At 35.6% G+C, this 20831-nt stretch overlaps 1 protein-coding gene across 1 annotated transcript in view; it reads left to right on the top strand.

Moving 5' to 3' along the window:
* The window catches only part of LOC132562679 (lysophospholipid acyltransferase 5-like), a 39339-nt gene extending 18822 nt beyond the window's left edge, over window positions 1-20517 (top strand). Inside the window, exons 3-13 of the mRNA XM_060227434.1 lie at window positions 3551-3657; window positions 4647-4775; window positions 8179-8286; window positions 10753-10826; window positions 11039-11090; window positions 14286-14366; window positions 15221-15387; window positions 16029-16176; window positions 16630-16788; window positions 17000-17121; window positions 19121-20517. Of these exons, the coding sequence (XP_060083417.1) occupies window positions 3551-3657; window positions 4647-4775; window positions 8179-8286; window positions 10753-10826; window positions 11039-11090; window positions 14286-14366; window positions 15221-15387; window positions 16029-16176; window positions 16630-16788; window positions 17000-17121; window positions 19121-19157 (1184 nt within the window). The 3' untranslated portion in view covers window positions 19158-20517. The remainder of the gene's footprint in view (window positions 1-3550; window positions 3658-4646; window positions 4776-8178; window positions 8287-10752; window positions 10827-11038; window positions 11091-14285; window positions 14367-15220; window positions 15388-16028; window positions 16177-16629; window positions 16789-16999; window positions 17122-19120) is intronic.
* Window positions 20518-20831: the final 314 nt, after the last annotated feature.

Genomic DNA, 20831 nt, shown 5'->3' with positions numbered 1-20831 from the left:
CTGGTATAAAAAGAAAATGACTTCATTGTGGCCATTTCAATTTTTTAATTAAGTTAAGAAGACATCTACATGTGGAATGACATCTAGGGAGAACTTTGTATTATGTTTAAAAGGAAACATTTTCTTTAGACATTGGAGAAAAACAGTTTTTCATTATATTGTCAGCATCTTACAAAGATCAAAGGAAAAATTCCAAATGACTTACATCCTTAACGGTAAATAGTAAAGAAAAAAATTGAGACATCAAATTCATCGGATTTACATTCTATATAAAATAATGCAAGATATTTTCTTAAAGATGAAAAATAAAAAAAAGAAAAGAAAAAATGTTGACATTTGACCCAACATGACCTTTATTATTTGACCTTTTCTGTGATATATGTATCATGTGTGTATATAAATCATGAACACCCGTAATCGATACAAAACACTCTAGCTTATTATACTGATGAACTCTAACGAGAAGAAATCTCATTTATCAACAATTGAGTCAAAAAGATAAAAGGAATTGAGCTGTCTTAGTCACTGAAGTTAAAATGTCTGTTTCAAATTATTGTGTTTACAGAACTATAAATAATATTGATGATTCGTTAGAGCTGCCTTATCCTGGTATCTAAAGGCTTGTTAGACGGTTACACTTCATAAGTTATGTAAATGGAATATTATTTAAATATTTATGAATTTTCAGCAGGATACATGTCTTTATAGGGTATGAAAATACAGATATTTAGCTTATGTTCTTGAGTTTTGATCAAATTTTTTAATACACAAAATGGAACTTTGTGAAAGATGACATTCATTCATTCATTCATTCATTCATTCATTCATTCATTCATTCATTCATTCTTTCTTTCTTTCTTTCTTTCTTTCTTTCTTTCTTTCTTTCTTTCTTTCTCAGCTTTGTTTGTTTGTTTATCACTCTATGAACAGCCAGGGTTGATTTGACTTGCGTGCCCTTGGTTACTTAAAACCAATATAATTATGAGGAGGCCCATTGCATGTTTTTCAGAAGAATTAGATTAATTGCCAAATGATACAATCACAACTGTACAGGACAGGCCTTGGTCATAGCTTTCTGAGAAACAATATCCACGCCAAGCAGGGAAGTCCACTTTGGTCAACCCCTTTCCCAGATCACGGGAGAGTACACATGACTGTTTATTAAGGCGCTGTACAGCATCAGTGTTTGTAAATACAATATCATTAATTTATGATAGGCTGAATTATAATCACTGGATATCTGGAAAATTATCAGTATTTATGTAAATTAATGATGTGGCTGTGATATATTGATTATCAACTTGTCAGGTCATGCTTTTGTGAGCGATCAGCTTTTTTAAAATTGAATCTAAACACAATAAATATTCATGAGTTCATCTGTATTTTATTATTGTTTGTATATTATTGACTGAATTGACACATATATCTGTACTGTTCCCCATTACTGCTCTTTAATGGAGTTGTACTAGGTCTATCTGATGAAACAGTAATAAGCCTGTGTTTATTAAAAAACCGATGCCTGTCAATAAGCCAACCCACATCTATGGATGTTTTGGTAGAAATGCATTTTGCTGACAGCATACCTTTTTAGAATGTCATATGTAGATTGATTGTTTTTGTATTTCAAGCTTCCAATGTCAAAGTGTTAGATGTATATTTCAGGTTTTAGCGCGTTACACACAGTGATCAATGTGTTGGATTTATGTTTCAGGTTTTAGTGTTGGGTTTATGTTACAGGTTTTAGTTTGACTTATATGTTACATGTTTTAGTGTGACTTATGTTACAGGTTTTAGTGTTGGGTTTATGTTTCAGGTTTTAGTGTTGGATTTATGTCACAGGTTTTAGTGTGACTTATGTTACAGGTTTTAGTGTGACTTATGTTACAGGTTTTAGTGTTGGGTTTATGTTTCAGGTTTTAGTGTTGGATTTATGTTACAGGTTTTAGTGTGACTTATGTTACAGGTTTTAGTGTTGGGTTTATGTTTCAGGTTTTAGTGTTGGATTTATGTCACAGGTTTTAGTGTGACTTATATGTCACAGGTTTTAGTGTGACTTATGCTACAGGTTTTAGTGTTGGGTTTATGTTTCAGGTTTTAGTGTTGGATTTATGTCACAGGTTTTAGTGTGACTTATGTTACAGGTTTTTGTGTTGGGTTTATGTTTCAGGTTTTAGTGTTGGATTTATGTTACAGGTTTTAGTGTGACTTATGTTACAGGTTTTAGTGTTGGATTTATGTTACAGGTTTTAGTTTGACTTATATGTTACATGTTTTAGTGTGACTTATGTTACAGGTTTTAGTGTTGGGTTTATGTTTCAGGTTTTAGTGTTGGATTTATGTCACAGGTTTTAGTGTGACTTATGTTACAGGTTTTAGTGTGACTTATGTTACAGGTTTTAGTGTTGGGTTTATGTTTCAAGTTTTAGTGTGGATTTATGTCACAGGTTTTAGTGTGACTTATGTTACAGGTTTTAGTGTTGGGTTTATGTTTCAGGTTTTAGTGTTGGATTTATGTTTCAGGTTTTGTTGTTGGATTTATGTCACAGGTTTTAGTGTGACTTATGTTACAGGTTTTAGTGTGACTTATGTTACAGGTTTTAGTGTTGGGTTTATGTTTCAGGTTTTAGTGTTGGATTTATGTTTCAGGTTTTAGTTTGACTTATTTGTTACAGGTTTTAGTGTGACTTATGTTACAGGTTTTTGTGTTGGGTTTATGTTTCAGGTTTTAGTGTTGGATTTATGTCACAGGTTTTAGTGTGATTTATGTCACAGGTTTTAGTGTGACTTATGTTACAGGTTTTAGTGTGACTTATGTTACAGGTTTTAGTGTTGGGTTTATGTTTCAGGTTTTAGTGTGACTTATGTTACAGGTTTTAGTGTGACTTATGTTACAGGTTTTAGTGTTGGATTTATGTTTCAGGTTTTAGTTTGACTTATATGTTACAGGTTTTAGTGTGACTTATGTTACAGGTTTTAGTGTTGGGTTTATGTTTCAGGTTTTAGTGTTGGATTTATGTTTCAGGTTTTAGTTTGACTTATTTGTTACAGGTTTTAGTGTGACTTATGTTACAGGTTTTTGTGTTGGGTTTATGTTTCAGGTTTTAGTGTTGGATTTATGTCACAGGTTTTAGTGTGACTTATGTTACAGGTTTTAGTGTTGGATTTATGTCACAGGTTTTAGTGTGACTTATGTTACAGGTTTTAGTGTTGGATTTATGTTTCAGGTTTTAGTGTTGGGTTTATGTTTCAGGTTTTAGTGTTGGATTTATGTTACAGGTTTTAGTTTGACTTATGTTACAGGTTTTAGTGTGACTTATGTTACAGGTTTTAGTGTTGGGTTTATGTTTCAGGTTTTAGTGTTGGATTTATGTTTCAGGTTTTAGTGTTGGATTTATGTTTCAGGTTTTAGTGTGACTTATGTTACAGGTTTTAGTGTTGGGTTTATGTTTCAGGTTTTAGCACGTTACACACCGTCATCAATGTGTTGGGTTTATGTTTCAGGTTTTAGCACGTTACACACTGTCATCAATGTGTTTGGTTTATGTTTCAGGTTTTAGTGCGTTACACACCGTCATCAATGTGTTGGGTGTCTACATTATACTACAGACTTGTGCTGGCACTAGACTGTCGCTGTGGCTTGCCATCATATTCAACAACGTACGTATGGTAAACTAATGAATAAACAATAAGGATTTGATCATAAATAAAGCAAAGCCGAACAAATAATTATCAAATCACAAATGCTTCTAATGAATATTAAACAGTTGATTTATCTAAAGCTGATGAATATTCAACACTGTAGTTACATCCAATTGATTGAAAAAGGGCTTCAGCAGATATTCTGGGAATCTATCACATGTTAATTTTGGGTAGATTTGATTAAATTTGAGGCAACTAATCTTAGATATAGCAACATCTCCCAGGTTTTACCATATCATTCATTCTTTCATGTATGCATTTATAGCAGATGCAGATTACACAAAATCTTGTAATTCTGTGAAATGCAATAAGCACACAGTTTTCATGCAGTAATCCAAAGTGCACCCATGCTGCAGACTTTAATATTGATAAAGTGGCCCTAATGTTTTTTACTGTACAGCCATTTCAACATTTCTTTGTAGTGTAATTTGTAAAATAGATGGTAATTGGTTGGGCTTATAACAGGATGCCAGAGGCAATTATATTACTTCTTACTCAGGGTCAGGTGGTGGGCTTATTACAGGACTCCAGGGACCAACCCGTATATTACTCCTTACTCAGAGTCTGGTGGTGGGCTTATTACAGGACTCCAGGGACCAACCCGTATATTACTCCTTATTCAGTGACAGGTGGTGGGCTTATTACAGGACACCAGGGACAAACCTGTAGATTACTCCTTACTCAGAGTCTGGTGGTGGGCTTATTACAGGACTCCAGGGACCAACCCGTATATTACTCCTTATTCAATATCAGGTGGTGGGCTTATTACAGGACACCAGGGACAAACCTGTAGATTACTCCTTACTCAGAGTCTGGTGGTGGGCATTTGTTTATAACCTTACTGAACAGTAATATATATAAAGAGCAAGCTTATTACTAGACATTGCTTTAATGCGAGATTGATATGAAATTATAGAATTTTATCTACTGATACTGTTTTGTTGTAGGTCTACCTTATTTCGGGATATTACATCCTTGACAATTATGAAGATATATGTTGGACCACACCCCTTTGTGTCCTGACTCTTAAGCTGACTGGTCTCACCTTTGATCTCTATGATGCACAGAAAAAGGAGGTAAGTATAATCATTCAAATTGACTTCTTTTCTGAAAGCAAGTTCAAATTTACTTTAAACATGTAATTTCTCTAGAAAATTTGCACACCTCAGTTGGGTTTTTTTTTTACATTTTTTTTAATGGTACCTGAACTTCTTTGAGTTCTACCAAAGTTTAATACTGTAACAGCTGTTTGGAATATAGAATATGCTATTGTTTTTGGATTTACATTCAACTATTCAAACTTGACATGAAAATGAACGGAATTTGAAACTCGTATATTTACATAACTAGATTCCTGTAAGCCATAACCTATGTGTTGTAATAATGATATGAGATGTTGTCCTGTTGTGTTTTTTTATCTAGATGATGGTTGACAACCTGTTCGGGTAAATGTGTGAATCTAATCAACGATAACTTTCTCTTTACTACTACAAACCATTGATTTTAATGATCACTGTTAGGAGTGAAGTTTGTCTTTTTCTCAACAGCAACATGATATATGTAAGGCCTAATAGATTTTCTTGCTTTTAGTGAAATGACTACATAGTTCTCTGGTACTTCAAACAACGTATGAAAAGTGAAAAGTTTAAGTGGTACAGGTGTTTTTCTTGGTGAAAGGAAAATCATTTCCATTTTATTTAGGAAAGTCCCTAAATTTAACCATGAGTAATGATAATATTTTCCATTATTGCTGTTGTTTCCATATGAGCAATACAGGCCTTCTGGGCCTCTTGTTTGTATACATCAACATAATTTAGTTGTACAATGTACCTTGGACTGATAGTTTTAACTAATGTGTTCAACTGCTGTGATTAACATTAAATCTGTACTATTTCCTCCAACACACACAGTCCCCTAACTTTGACCTGTTTTATGGGGAGGGGGTGGGGTGTTATATGAATGGACCAACACTCACAGTCCCCTAACTTTGACATGTTTTAGGGGGAGGGGGTGGGGTGTTATATGAATGGACCAACACACACAGTCCTCTAACATTTACATGCTGAATTGGGAGTGGGTGAGGTGTTATATGAATGGACCAACACACACAGTTCCCTAACTTTGACATGTTTTAGGGGGAGGGGGTGTTATATGAATGGACCAATACACACAGTCCCTTAACTTTGAGTGACATATTTTAAGGGGATCCTTCATGAGTGGACCAACACACAGAGTCCTCTAACTTTGAGTGACAGATTTTAAGTGAGTCCTATATGAAAGGACCAACACAGAGTCCCCTTACTTTGAGTGGCACATTTTAAGGGGGCCTTTTATGAGTGGACCAGTACACACAGTCCCCTACCTTTGAGAGATAGATTTTAAGGAGTCCTTATGAATGGACCAACACACAGAGTCGCCTAACTTTGATTGACAGATTTTAAGTGAGTCCTATATGAAAGGACCAACACAGAGTCCCCTTACTTTGAGTGGCACATTTTAAGGGGGTCTTTTATGAGTGGACCAACACACACAGTCCCCTACCTTTGAGAGATAGATTTTAAGGGGTCCTTATGAATGGAACAACACACAGAGTTCCCTTACTTTGAGTGACAGATTTTAAGTTAGTCCTGTATGAGAGGACCAATACATGGTCCCCTAAATTTGGGGTCCTTTATGAGTGAACCATTAACACACAAAGTCCCAATACTTTTAGTGACAGATTTTAAGAGGGTCCCATGGGCATAATAGATATGATTGAGTGATAAAAAGAAAACTACTTTTGTTTGAAGTCTTTAACACTTCGGTATGTATTTATTCATATCTGTGTGAGCATCTTTATCGCTTTTTAGTGATTTTGAAGCAATTGTTAATACATTTATGTATGGAGTTGGTGAAGTTGGTGGGGGTGAGGGCTATACTGGAACTAGAATCTGTCTGGGTGTCTGTTGCTTGCAGATAATGTTTGGAGAACTTCTAAACCAATGAACCAGTTCCAATGAAAATTTTTATCAATATAAAGGATCACATATAGATGTGCATGATTTTTATTCTGAAATTTTGGTTGTCAAGGTAACTGGTAAATGTAAACAGATTTTCTTTTCTTTCTAAACAACCATGTTTCCCTTGACACTGCCTCTTCTTTTTTACCTGTAAAGAAGCAATTTGCCCTGTTATGAAGACTTTGGGTTCTGTCCCAGAGTTAAACTAGAGTCTTTGAAAGTGATAATTTGTCCTTGCTTTAGGCTCAGCAGGTAGTGTAATTATAGGTTTGCCTGTTGTCAATATAATGTGACAGTTTGGAATGTGCAACTTGGGGCCTTTGATCGTAATGTTCAGTGTGTTAGCACTATAAAATTGGCTTTATTTCCACTGTATCACAAGGAGGCTTACACAAATTAACATACGCATCCTCTCTAACACACATGCACTCAAGACATGCTCTCACTTGGCATGCACTGAGAGACCACATTTGAAAGGACACATAAAATCATACTAAACATGTAAGAAAGTGGACGTTTAAGTGCTGATACACTTGGGTCAGGTACAATACAATTATTTATGTGAGTTATCTCCCCATAAATATTCCTGACATCAGTCCCTTCTTTGTGCCAATCTGCTTATCTGTCACTCAACCAAACTGTCAATCTGTCAAAGTTTTCTTGACAAAAGTTCAAAAGTCCTTGACATCTATCTCTCAATACCTTCTTTCAATGTCAAGGTCATACACTCATCGTCAAGGTTATGCCTACACTTTCTTGCCCTAATTTGCCTGACTAGGTTTGCTGTCAAATTTCTTACAATCTAACTTACCCATACTAGATATTTCTTTACGCTGTAGCCCTGTCTGCTTGTTTGCACAAAACTTAGATACATTCACCTTACACCAAACATTCAATACACTGTTAGTTTCAAGATGTCCATGTTTGTTTATGTACTGTTTACAATTTGGAATTTGCTTAATTTGTTTTATGAGGAACTGAATCTATCTATGAGTTTATGACAGGTTAGCCAAGTCAACATGACTTCGTGAAAAGCATTTTACTGTGTTTGTCTTAAGTATGTAGCTCCTTATTAAAATGAAATACCCTTATTATGACTGTCATTTGGTGAATGTTTTTCTGGAGTGGTCATGCAATCACAGACTGGTGTCCATTTTGATTTGTTGATCAATAAGTTATTGATTACTATTTCTCTGACATAGAATCAGGAAGTTTTTTTCAAGGCGGTGGATTTCTTCCAGACATTAAAAATCAAGAAATTTAATATTCAGCATTCAATTTCACCTGGAAAATGAAAATCTGGCAACATTATTTGGTACATTATATGGTGAATGAAAATTGGGCAACATTGTTCGGTCAATGAAAAGAGACAAATATTTTTCAAGTTTTGTATTTCAATAGTGCTGGTTATAAATAGAGACAACTAAACACTTGTTGAGTAAAGATAGTTTTCATGTGTGTGTGTTTATTGGTTTTCAAGGAGAAGTTGTCTGCTGAACAGAAAGCTACAATAATAAAAGAGCCCCCGTCTTTCCTAGCCATGCTAGGCCATGCTTTTTTCTTTGGAGGATTTCTTGCAGGACCACAGGTAAGTCACAAACATGGCCTGTAAAGGTGAAAACCTACTAATACAGGTAAATCTGTTTCTGAAAGATCACCTCTGCATAACAAATGTTTGTCTCTGAAGGCCACATCTACTTAATACCTGTCTATGAAGGCCAAATTCATTTAATAAATACCTGTCTATGAAGGCTAAATTTATTTAATAGATACCTGTCTATGAAGGCCACATCTATTTAATTAATACCTGTCTATGAAGGCCAAATTAATTTAATAAATACCTGTCTATGAAGGCTAAATTTATTTAATAGATACCTGTCTATGAAGGCCACATCTATTTAATTAATACCTGTCTATGAAGGTCAAATCTATTTAATAAATACCTGTCTATGAAGGCCACATCTATTTAATAAATACCTGTCTATGAAGGTCAAATCTATTTAATAAATACCTGTCTATGAAGGCCACATCTATTTAATAAATGCCTGTCTATGAAGGCCACATCTATTTAATAAATGCCTGTCTATGAAGGCTACATCTATTTAATAAATACCTGTCTATGAAGGCCACATCTATTTAATAAATACCTGCCTATGAAGGCCACATCTATTAAATAAATACCTGCCTATGAAGGCCACATCTATTTAATAAATACTTGCCTATGAAGGCCATATCTATTTAATAAATGCCTGTCTATGAAGGCCACATCTATTTAATAAATACCTGTCTATGAAGGCCACAACTATTTAATAAATGCCTGTCTATGAAGGTCACATCTATTTAATAAATACCTGTCTATGAAGGCCACATCTATGTAATAAATACCTGTCTATGAAGGCCACATCTATTAAATAAATGCCTGCCTATGAAGGCCACATCTATTTAATAAATGCCTGTCTATGAAGGCCACATCTATTTGATAAATGCCTGTCTATGAAGGCCACATCTATTTAATAAATGCCTGTCTATGAAGGTCACATCTATTTAATAAATACCTGTCTATGAAGGCTACATCTATGTAATAAATACCTGTCTATGACAGCCTCCTTTAAATAACAATATCCATCTGTAAAGGCCATTTTTCTATAACAAATACCTGTCTGTTACCTCTTTATTGCATATCCTGTCTATAAGGGTCACCTCTTTATTGCATATCCTGTCTATAATGGTCACCTCTTTATTGTATATCCTGTCTATAATGGTCGCCTCTTTGTTGCATATCCTGTCTATAATGGTCACCTCTTTATTGCATATCCTGTCTATAATGGTCACCTCTTTATTGCATATCCTGTCTATAAGGGTCACCTCTTTATTATATATCCTGTCTATAATGGTCACCTCTTTATTGCATATCTTGTCTATAAATGTCAATATATAGGAAAAACCTGTCTATAAGGTCACTTAAGAAAGCAGAAAAGATAGGTTTTTGTAAATAAGAAGTGGCCATTATAGACAGGTTTTTGCTATTTATAACTATGACTTTTAAGGAGGGTATAAATGTTCTAGGTTCAATATCTCTACCACAAGCCTGTATTGTACAAAAAACACATCAATTGATATCACCTTCCAGTATCAATAAACAATTAATTACAGCCTAGTGGGCTAATGAACTAGACTACAATGTACAGTGATAATTAATTTCAGCCTAGTGGGCTAATGAACTAGACTACAATGTACAGTGATAATTAATTTCAGCCTAGTGGGCTAATGAACTAGACTACAATGTACAGTGATAATTAACTACAGCCTAGTGGACTAATGAACTAGACTACAATGTACAGTGATAATTAATTACAGCCTAGTGGACTAATGAACTAGACTACAATGTACAGTGATAATTAATTTCAGCCTAGTGGGCTAATGAACTAGACTACAATGTACAGTGATAATTAATTACAGCCTAGTGGACTAATGAACTAGACTACAATGTACAGTGATAATTAATTTCAGCCTAGTGGACTAATGAACTAGACTACAATGTACAGTGATAATTAATTTCAGCCTAGTGGACTAATGAACTAGACTACAATGTACAGTGATAATTAATTTCAGCCTAGTGGGCTAATGAACTAGACTACAATGTACAGTGATAATTAATTTCAGCCTAGTGGACTAATGAACTAGACTACAATGTACAGTGATAATTAATTACAGCCTAGTGGGCTTATGAACTAGACTACAATATACAGTGATAATTAATTACAGCCTAGTGGGCTTATGAACTAGACTACAATATACAGTGATAATTAATTACAGCCTAGTGGACTTATGAATTAGACTACGATATACAGTGATCTCATCTTTTTAGACTTGTCATTGATGTTGATGAGGCCTCATGTATTACGTAGGCGACTCAGAAAACTCAAAATTGGCCAAATACCAAGTTATTGATAAAGAGGTGTATTAACCTAATCATTTGGTAAATGATATTTTCAATGCTTGAAACTTGAGACTTAAGGATTTATGATTTATGCGTTTATATGTATGTTTACAGTTTAGTATGAAGCGATACCTGTCATTTACAAGTGGAACACTACAAGAAAAGGAGTCCAAGGATCCTCCAGACAGGTTAGTTACACTGAGATCTTATTGTAGGTTCCTAGTATCCTCCAGACAGGTTAGTTACACTGAGATCTTATTGTAGGTTCCTAGTATCCTCCAGACAGGTTAGTTACACTGAGATCTTACTGTAGGTTCCTAGTATCCTCCAGACAGGTTAGTTACACTGAGATCTTGTTGTAGGTTCCTAGTATCCTCCAGACAGGTAAGTATATTTTCAGTGTTATACCAGGACTAAAGAGACTAGGTCTGGGTGTTGTGTATATTTTCAGTGTAATACAAGGACTAAAGAGACTAGGTCTGGGTGTTGTGTATATTTTCAGTGTTATACCAGGACTAAAGAGACAAGGTCTGGGTGTTGTGTATATTTTCAGTGTTGCTAAAGAGACTAGGTCTGAGTGTTGTGTATATTTTCAGTGTTATACCAGGACTAAAGAGACTAGGTCTGGGTGTTGTGTATATTTTCAGTGTTATACCAGGACTAAAGAGACTAGGTCTGGGTGTTGTGTATATTTTCAGTGTTATACCAGGACTAAAGAGACTAGGTCTGGGTGTTGTGTATATTTTCAGTGTTATACCAGGACTAAAGAGACTAGGTCTGGGTGTTGTGTATATTTTCAGTGTTATACCAGGACTAAAGAGACTAGGTCTGGGTGTTGTGTATATTTTCAGTGTTATACCAGGACTAAAGAGACTAAGTCTGGGTGTTGTGTATATTTTCAGTGTTACTAAAGAGACTAGGTCTGGGTGTTGTGTATATTTTCAGTGTTATACCAGGACTAGGTCTGGGTGTTGTGTAAGAGAGACTAGGTCTGGGTGTTGTGTATTTTCAGTGTTATACCAGAGAGACTAGGTCTGGGTGTTGTGTATATTTTCAGTGTTATACCAGGACTAAAGAGACTAGGTCTGGGTGTTGTGTATATTTTCAGTGTTATACCAGGACTAAAGAGACTAGGTCTGGGTGTTGTGTATATTTTCAGTGTTATACCAGGACTAAAGAGACTAAAGAGACTAGGTCTGGGTGTTGTGTATATTTTCAGTGTTATACCAGGACTAAAGAGACTAGGTCTGGGTGTTGTGTATATTTTCAGTGTTATACCAGGACTAAAGAGACTAGGTCTGGGTGTTGTGTATATTTTCAGTGTTATACCAGGACTAAAGAGACTAGGTCTGGGTGTTGTGTATATTTTCAGTGTTATACCAGGACTAAAGAGACTAGGTCTGGGTGTTGTGTATATTTTCAGTGTTACTAAAGAGACTAGGTCTGGGTGTTGTGTATATTTTCAGTGTTACTAAAGAGACTAGGTCTGGGTGTTGTGTATATTTTCAGTGTTATACCAGGACTGTTATACCAGGACTAAAGAGACTAGGTCTGGGTGTTGTGTATATTTTCAGTGTTATACCAGGACTAAAGAGACTAGGTCTGGGTGTTGTGTATATTTTCAGTGTTATACCAGGACTAAAGAGACATGGTCTGGGTGTGGTGTATATTTTCAGTGTTATACCAGGACTAAAGAGACTAGGTCTGGGTGTTGTGTATATTTTCAAGAGACTAGGTCTGGGTGTTGTGTATATTTTCAGTGTTACTAAAGAGACTAGGTCTGAGTGTTGTGTATATTTTCAGTGTTACTAAAGAGACTAGGTCTGGGTGTTGTGTATATTTTCAGTGTTATACCAGGACTAAAGAGACTAGGTCTGGGTGTTGTGTATATTTTCAGTGTTATACCAGGACTAAAGAGACTAGGTCTGGGTGTTGTGTATATTTTCAGTGTTATACCAGGACTAAAGAGACTAGGTCTGGGTGTTGTGTATATTTTCAGTGTTATACCAGGACTAAAGAGACTAGGTCTGGGTGTTGTGTATATTTTCAGTGTTATACCAGGACTAAAGAGACTAGGTCTGGGTGTTGTGTATATTTTCAGTGTTAAAAGAGACTAGGTCTGGGTGTTGTGTATATTTTCAGTGTTATACCAGGACTAAAGAGACTAGGTCTGGGTGTTGTGTATATTTTCAGTGTTATACCAGGACTAAAGAGACTAGGTCTGGGTGTTGTGTATATTTTCAGTGTTATACCAGGACTAAAGAGACTAGGTCTGGGTGTTGTGTATATTTTCAGTGTTATACCAGGACTAAAGAGACAAGGTCTGGGTGTTGTGTATATTTTCAGTGTTATACCAGGACTAAAGAGACATGGTCTGGGTGTTGTGTATATTTTCAGTGTTACTAAAGAGACTAGGTCTGGGTGTTGTGTATATTTTCAGTGTTATACCAGGACTAAAGAGACTAGGTCTGGGTGTTGTGTATATTTTCAGTGTTATACCAGGACTAAAGAGACTAGGTCTGGGTGTTGTGTATATTTTCAGTGTTATACCAGGACTAAAGAGACTAGGTCTGGGTGTTGTGTATATTTTCAGTGTTACTAAAGAGACTAGGTCTGGGTGTTGTGTATATTTTCAGTGTTATACCAGGACTAAAGAGACTAGGTCTGGGTGTTGTGTATATTTTCAGTGTTATACCAGGACTAAAGAGACTAGGTCTGGGTGTTGTGTATATTTTCAGTGTTACTAAAGAGACTAGGTCTGGGTGTTGTGTATATTTTCAGTGTTATACCAGGACTAAAGAGACTAGGTCTGGGTGTTGTGTATATTTTCAGTGTTATACCAGGACTAAAGAGACTAGGTCTGGGTGTTGTGTATATTTTCAGTGTTATACCAGGACTAAAGAGACTAGGTCTGGGTGTTGTGTATATTTTCAGTGTTATACCAGGACTAAAGAGACTAGGTCTGGGTGTTGTGTATATTTTCAGTGTTATACCAGGACTAAAGAGACTAAAGAGACTAGGTCTGAGTGTTGTGTATATTTTCAGTGTTATACCAGGACTAAAGAGACTAGGTCTGGGTGTTGTGTATATTTTCAGTGTTACTAAAGAGACTAGGTCTGGGTGTTTTGTATATTTTCAGTGTTATACCAGGACTAAAGAGACTAGGTCTGGGTGTTGTGTATATTTTCAGTGTTATACCAGGACTAAAGAGACTAGGTCTGGGTGTTGTGTATATTTTCAGTGTTATACCAGGACTAAAGAGACTAGGTCTGGGTGTTGTGTATATTTTCAGTGTTATACCAGGACTAAAGAGACTAGGTCTGGGTGTTGTGTATATTTTCAGTGTTATACCAGGACTAAAGAGACTAGGTCTGGGTGTTGTGTATATTTTCAGTGTTATACCAGGACTAAAGAGACTAGGTCTGGGTGTTGTGTATATTTTCAGTGTTATAAGGACTAAAGAGACTAGGTCTGGGTGTTGTGTATATTTTCAGTGTTATGTATAGAGACTTTTTTCAGTGTTATACCAGGACTAAAGAGACTAGGTCTGGGTGTTGTGTATATTTTCAGTGTTATACCAGGACTAAAGAGACTAGGTCTGGGTGTTGTGTATATTTTCAGTGTTATACCAGGACTAAAGAGACTAGGTCTGGCTAGCAAAGTTTTTCTATATAACACTGTGGGGACGAGTTATCTTAAACAAATATATTGGAAGTTGGCTCATCGCAGTAAGTATCTACGTTCTTTAGCCATTCTTATAGCCATCTACTTTGGCCGAAGTCCTCTACCCTAGAGTCCTCTAGCAAATTACTGGTCATGTCCCTTTGTCATGTCCTGTACTGGTCAATTACTGGTCAAGTCTACTTGTCTTGACTTATTGGTCAAGTCTTTTGCCCAAAGAACTTTAGACAAGTCCCTTTGTCATTTTCTATACTTGTCAAATCCTGCAGTCAATTATAGGTCAAGTCTCTTTTGCCAGTTCTGTACCGTTCGAGTTCTCTTGCCAGTTACTGGTCAAAACCGCTTGTCATGTCCAGAACTTTTCAATCCTCTTGTCAGTTTTTGGTAAAGTCTCCAAATCCTTTACTGACCAAGTCCTCTGGCTGAGTCCTATTCTAATGAGGCCCTCCAGCTCTGTAATTTTATCACTATGACATTCAATAGAACAGAATTTTACCTAATATATCTTTGATATTTGTTATGTCATGAAGCAGCATTGGTCAGAATCAAAGGGTGATTCACAGGATTACAGGTCAAGGTCACCAGGCTAGCATTCAGGATCAAATTATGAATCTATTTATTATTGAATATTCTGTTGTGACATTTTAAAGCGAAGCTGATCAAAAGGAAACAGGGAAAATGCATGCTGAAAGTTCAAGGTCAGAGGTCAAGTTCCTAGTCATGTATCTTGAGCTAAGGATGACTGGAAGTTAGTAACAAGTAGTCACATGATCTATGTCAGTCAAGGTTATGGTCAAGGTCAAGTTTTTCACTCTTGGTTATAGTTAATATTTCATGTTGAGCAACAAATATTGTTGGATTAACAAAAACAGTTTTCTAAGTTTACTGTGGATGTTTTTAGGAAGGAACATGTATACTGGTGGGCATATCCTATAACGGCAAGGACATCAACGGCAACATAGAATGGAACGGAGTGTGTAACGTACAACTAAGGAAGCTGGAGGAAGGCTATCGACTTCGTGACTACATACAATCCTTTAACTACAATACCAACCAGTGGATGGCAAAGTAGGTTAAAGGTCATAGTTCATGGGTCAATCAAAACACTTCATTTGATGGGTACTGTGTTTTTGAGAAAATAAATGCAATCTGCAAGTGAAAAAATAAACTTTAATTTACATCAATTGTAAATCAAGTTTTTCCAACTTACATTAATCACTCTGGTTGGCCAAAATGGAAACTTCAGAGGGGTCTTACTGTGGGAGGGGTACTCGGGAGGAAAAGCCATGTGGTTGGGCAGGTGACCCCATACCTTTTCACATCCATTCTGGGAATCCAACCTTGGACCTAAGGTGAAAGGCAAGTGTGTTATCAATGTGTCACCCAATCACCTGACCACTGCGCGATTACAGATACTCAAAAGCTTATTAACCTGTTCACAACATTAGAGAAATTCTCACTTAAAATCTCTTGAGGCGTAAATCTCAGAATCGTCAGTGAAAGAAAACAAGAATCCAAGGAGGAAAAAGTGAAGATTTCAGCAATATTTCCCTTAGATTCTTAAAATCCTGCTGGTGGGGGAGGAAGGGAGGAGAAAGGGGGGTTCTGGTAGGAGCAGATATATCTATTACATATAATATGGAATTAAGACTTATCCTTGTTTGTGTTATAATACAATATATATAAACTTTTCATATCTCTCTTTTCAGATATGTGTTTAAAAGATTACGATTCCTAGGAAACAAATTCATATCTCAAGCTGTCACTTTATTTTACCTGGCGATGTGGCATGGCACAAGATCCGGATACTATATGAACTTTGCATTAGAATTTATAATGATAAATTGTGAAAATCAGGTAAATTTTTGTCCTACAGTTACATCTTCACTGCTGAAGAAAAGAAAAACGATACAAAAATTGTTGGAAATCATTAGAGTTGAAAGTACTGTAACCTGTTAATTTTTGAAATTTTCACAAATCTTGCAAGTATTTTTTGTTGTCTTTTGAATTTAACATTTTTGTTGCAATTCATTTTCGTGACTGTCCTTAACGGATACATCATGAAAATTAATTTCTTACAAATATTATTAAGTTAGCAGTAAGCTTTAGTTAAAACTATTGAAAATTTGAACCATGAAAAAAGAAGAAAAAAAAAGAAAAAATCAAAAGACATTTTTTGACATGTTTTTTCATGAATGGAATCATAGAGATGAGGAGAGTTTGATTAAGGTCTATGTCCTTAACACCTGTAGAAATTTATCATCCAATTTTTTGGTAGAAGAAGCATCAACAGAATTTGATATTTTTCAGGTGATAGGATTAGTTCCAAAGATTCCAGCCCTGGAGAAGTTTAATAATACATCAATACTGCAGCCAGTGTTGTATATCTTCAAGAAGCTGGTAACGACGTTCTGTATGGGATACGCCCTGCTTAGTTTTGTGCTTTTAAATTTTACTGATTATATGAAAGTAAGTTGTATGACTAGTCACTCTGATGAAATCTGAGTTTGAATCTGATGATACGAGAAAGTGGTTTTTTAATATTTGCGGAATATAATTAATAAAATGGTTCCCCATGATTTATGTGATTTCAGCTTTTAAGACATGTGAGGTTGGAATTGAAGTTTAAGCAGGATTTGTCATGTGATTTGACTTTAACTATTCTTTACTGTTTTTACAGGTTTACAGTCAACTGTATTTCGTTGGTCATGTTTTTTTCCTGGCCTGGCCACTACTAAATATTCTTATAACGTCTGTGTTTGTCAGGCGCAAATCTTCATCAAATGGACATTTGCCAGAAAAGTAAGTTTGCTGTTTACAACAGATTTTAACACGTCTTACAATATGGACAGATTGACAGATATAGTGATGGACAGATGGAAGGACAGACAAACACAATTGATGTGCCTATTCCTAGCTACACATATACCTCCTACAGACGGTGGACAGATATATGGACAGACTGACAGATGCAGTGATGGACAGAATGATGGACAGACAAATACAATTGATGTGCCTATTCCTAGCTACACATATACCTCCTACAGACGATGGACAGATATATGGACAGACTGACAGATGCAGTGATGGACAGAACAATGGACAGACAAACACAATTGATGTACCTCTTACAGCCAATGGACAGATATATAGACATACTGACAGATGCAGTGATGGACAGATGGAAGGACAGACAAACACAACCTCTTACAGCCAATGGACAGATGTCTATTTTACTAATTTTTCCCTAACTTGACTTAGAAGTGGTCAAGGTTGGGGTATACAATAATGACATTGTCTTTGTGTCTGTCCGGTATTTTTCCATGCCTACATGTGTCCATAGCTAAAAGCTTGTGTACAGCATATCTTATGAACCCTTGAACAGATCTAGTTTGTATTTACACCATATCATCACCCCGCAAAGGTCACACCTAGAAATGGTCAAAAGATCCCTTTTTCTCCCCCATAGAAATATCCACACTATTGGTGAGGGTAGATATCTGTATCTTGCCAGAGTAAGACAGCCTGCATGCACAGAACATAAACATGTGCTTAACAGGCAGTTGTAACTTGAAGACTTGAGACATGACTGATTGTTGTTGACTGTTTACGATGAGTTTAACATTTTTGTAAGACGGTATCTAATCATCTTTGTTTATAAAAATCAGTTCTAAATACAAGACCATGATTTATCATTATGATTGTCTTTGTATGATGGTTATTTGTCTGATTTTGTTTCCATATTTGTCAGCATATATTTATCTCATTACTCTAGTTCTAGAATGTTGGAGATACTCCCTTAGAATTAATCCCTAGTTTGAGGGTAGAAAAGAAAAATCTCTACCCTCGGAGGAGATTCCTGACGGTCTAACCCTGGGTAAAGCCTCGGGTTTGACGATGAAGAATCTTCTCCTTGGGGAGAGATTTCTCTGTCCTTCCCTCAAGTTAGAGAAAGATCCTCTCAGTCTTCATTTTTTATCTGTTGAAGTATCAATTCTAAAAACATAACATTATTTTTGTCTTCATGTGTAAATAAACCAATAATTTTGGATCTGTGTAATAAATCCTAACAAGTTCAGGATAAGTAGATTTTCTTTGTTGGTACCTCAACCTGTTCGCCCAAACAGTAGGCTTCTTCAGGAAAAAAATTGTAGGATATTTCTACCTCAGAAGTACTTAAAATGTGGCAATACAGATAGGATTGTTCTATATATAGTAACATCATAATTACTGTTAATGATGTCATAACCAATAAGTTGTATGGGATGTCATTTAAAGCTAATTCAAGATAGATAACTCCGTTAAGACAATATCAACACATATCTAAAACAACATAAATATAGATGTTGTCCTACAGAACACAATAATAGCTAGAGAAACAAACTTTTTACATAATGAATTTTGCTTTATAAGTTTGTAGTACCAAATTTCATCCTTTTAGTAGATTGGCTGGTCTTATACAATTGTTTCAATATTTGTCAAAAAGCTGAGTGTGAGTTGTCATGATTGATGGAGGAAACTTACTAAAAACTAAATATTACAGAAGTGATGAAATTTTCTGTTCAAGCTGGCAAAACCAGTCAATGTATCAATGAAGAGGAATCTATTTATCCCAAGCTTGTTGTGATTGATTGCCATCCTTTGTCACTTTACTCCCATTGCCCTGTATATTGATAGGTATTCAAGTCATTAGCCATTATTAGAGTAAAGTTGGCTCTACAATCCTTGTATCCTTGATATCAAAATTTTTTACAACAAGTTATTTTCATGTCGAATACAAAATCTGCTTCTTCTTTTTCAGAAAAGATTCCGGGGTAGAAAAGGTGAAAGAAGAGTGATACCAGAGGGATGAGAGAATACAGACACCTTATATTTGATATGAAATTTTAAATTATTGTGAATGATATATATTTTATCTAAGATTTATAAAACTATCTCCCATAATGGAGAGCATTTGTGATCTATGTTGTTGCTGATAACAGGTGTATTTTTTCTGGTAGTGACTAGATTGTTTGATCTTATGGGGAAATATTGATCAATATAGCCTTAAATGATAGGGTTACATGTTAACCGGGGGTCAGATAATCTAACGTTAAAAACTGAAAATAAAATTAAGACAATATGATATTCTTGTCATGAAAACTATATATTAGGAAAGAATTTTTGCTGAAAAGCTTCAATTTGATAAAAAGAGAGTAAAAAATGTTTGAAATTAGGTTAGGGTTGGTTTTCACTTGCTTTTTGGTGATATCGTTTTGAAAATTTGAAAGCTCATAAATGTCATGTTAAATTGAGATTGATGCCAATCAGCAAGCCAGATATAATAGCCCTTGTAAATGTGTACTGTTGAACCTTGTACAGACCGTATTTATCCTTCAATAAGCCCAGGTCTTGTAATAAGCCCGCCCACTTATTGTTCTATAGAATCAGCAGGTTATTCAGTTGTTGTCTGTAGAGGGACCTCTCCCGAGATCATTCAATACAGACCTAAGGGGTTTCTGTGGGATACGTATGGAAAGTGTACTGATGTGTTGGTTTGTGATTGTGTGTACCAATATGTAAATTGGACCTTTCATATAGTACTGTAGAAATAATCACTCAATGTATTTTGTTACAAATTTTTGCCCGGATTGAAGAGCATGAAAGGTCTTATTGTGGGAGAAAAGTAGCGTACTAGGGGAAAACTGAAAAGTAGAAGACAAGCATGTTACAATGTCTACCATACCACCTATAATATATAGGAGAAATTATCATGTGTTTCGTGCCTTTCCTACCATGTCTCTCCCACTACACCATAAACATTCACCTTCAAGGGAAAGATTTGAATACCTAGATATATATTTTGTCTCCTCTTCTCTGGTAATAAGCCCATGTCTGGTAATAAGCCCAACTATATCCATTTCTGTTTATACATGTACATACTATTTTATCATCCGTATCACTTTGAGTCTGAGATTGACCCGTGCATGGGCTTATTACCGAGTAAATTACAGAAAATCACTATATCTATAAACAATTTATCGTCGTGTAGAATTCTTTGTTAGCCAAGATGGAAGTGAGTGGAGATCTACAAGAGAAAATGTATGTGGTCATGTGACCCAATAATATTGGGCGATTTAACCTCCGCCCCTCTCTGGGGAAAAGGCGATGGCAGTTGTTGTTTTAATAGAGTTTTACTGTTTTTCGGTGCTTGATATTCTTGCCTTAATAAAATTAGGGGAGGGGGAGGGGGGAGGGTGTTGTATGAACTTAGATACCTGATATATATATTTATGTAATATAACGTTCCAATTGTTGTGTTTCCTGAGTGAAATGTTTAGATGAATATTTTCTATGAACTTCAAACATTGTTTTGTTGGTTTCTGGTGCTTACGATTAGATCATATACTGTCATTCCTGCTGACAAACCTTTTTTATACACCAATAAAATCATTGTCTGCTAATAAGCCCAGTCATATGCCATTTTCCTGGTAGAAGCTTTTTCTGACTATGTCAAAAATTGTGTTGTCCTC

This window comes from Ylistrum balloti, unplaced genomic scaffold (genome assembly GCF_031769215.1).
Source record: "Ylistrum balloti isolate Yb309-2 unplaced genomic scaffold, AGI_CSIRO_Ybal_v1 Utg371482, whole genome shotgun sequence".
Lineage (NCBI taxonomy): Eukaryota > Metazoa > Mollusca > Bivalvia > Pectinida > Pectinidae > Ylistrum > Ylistrum balloti.
Note: the sequence above shows the minus strand (reverse complement) of the source record. Positions and strands in the feature narration are given on the sequence as shown.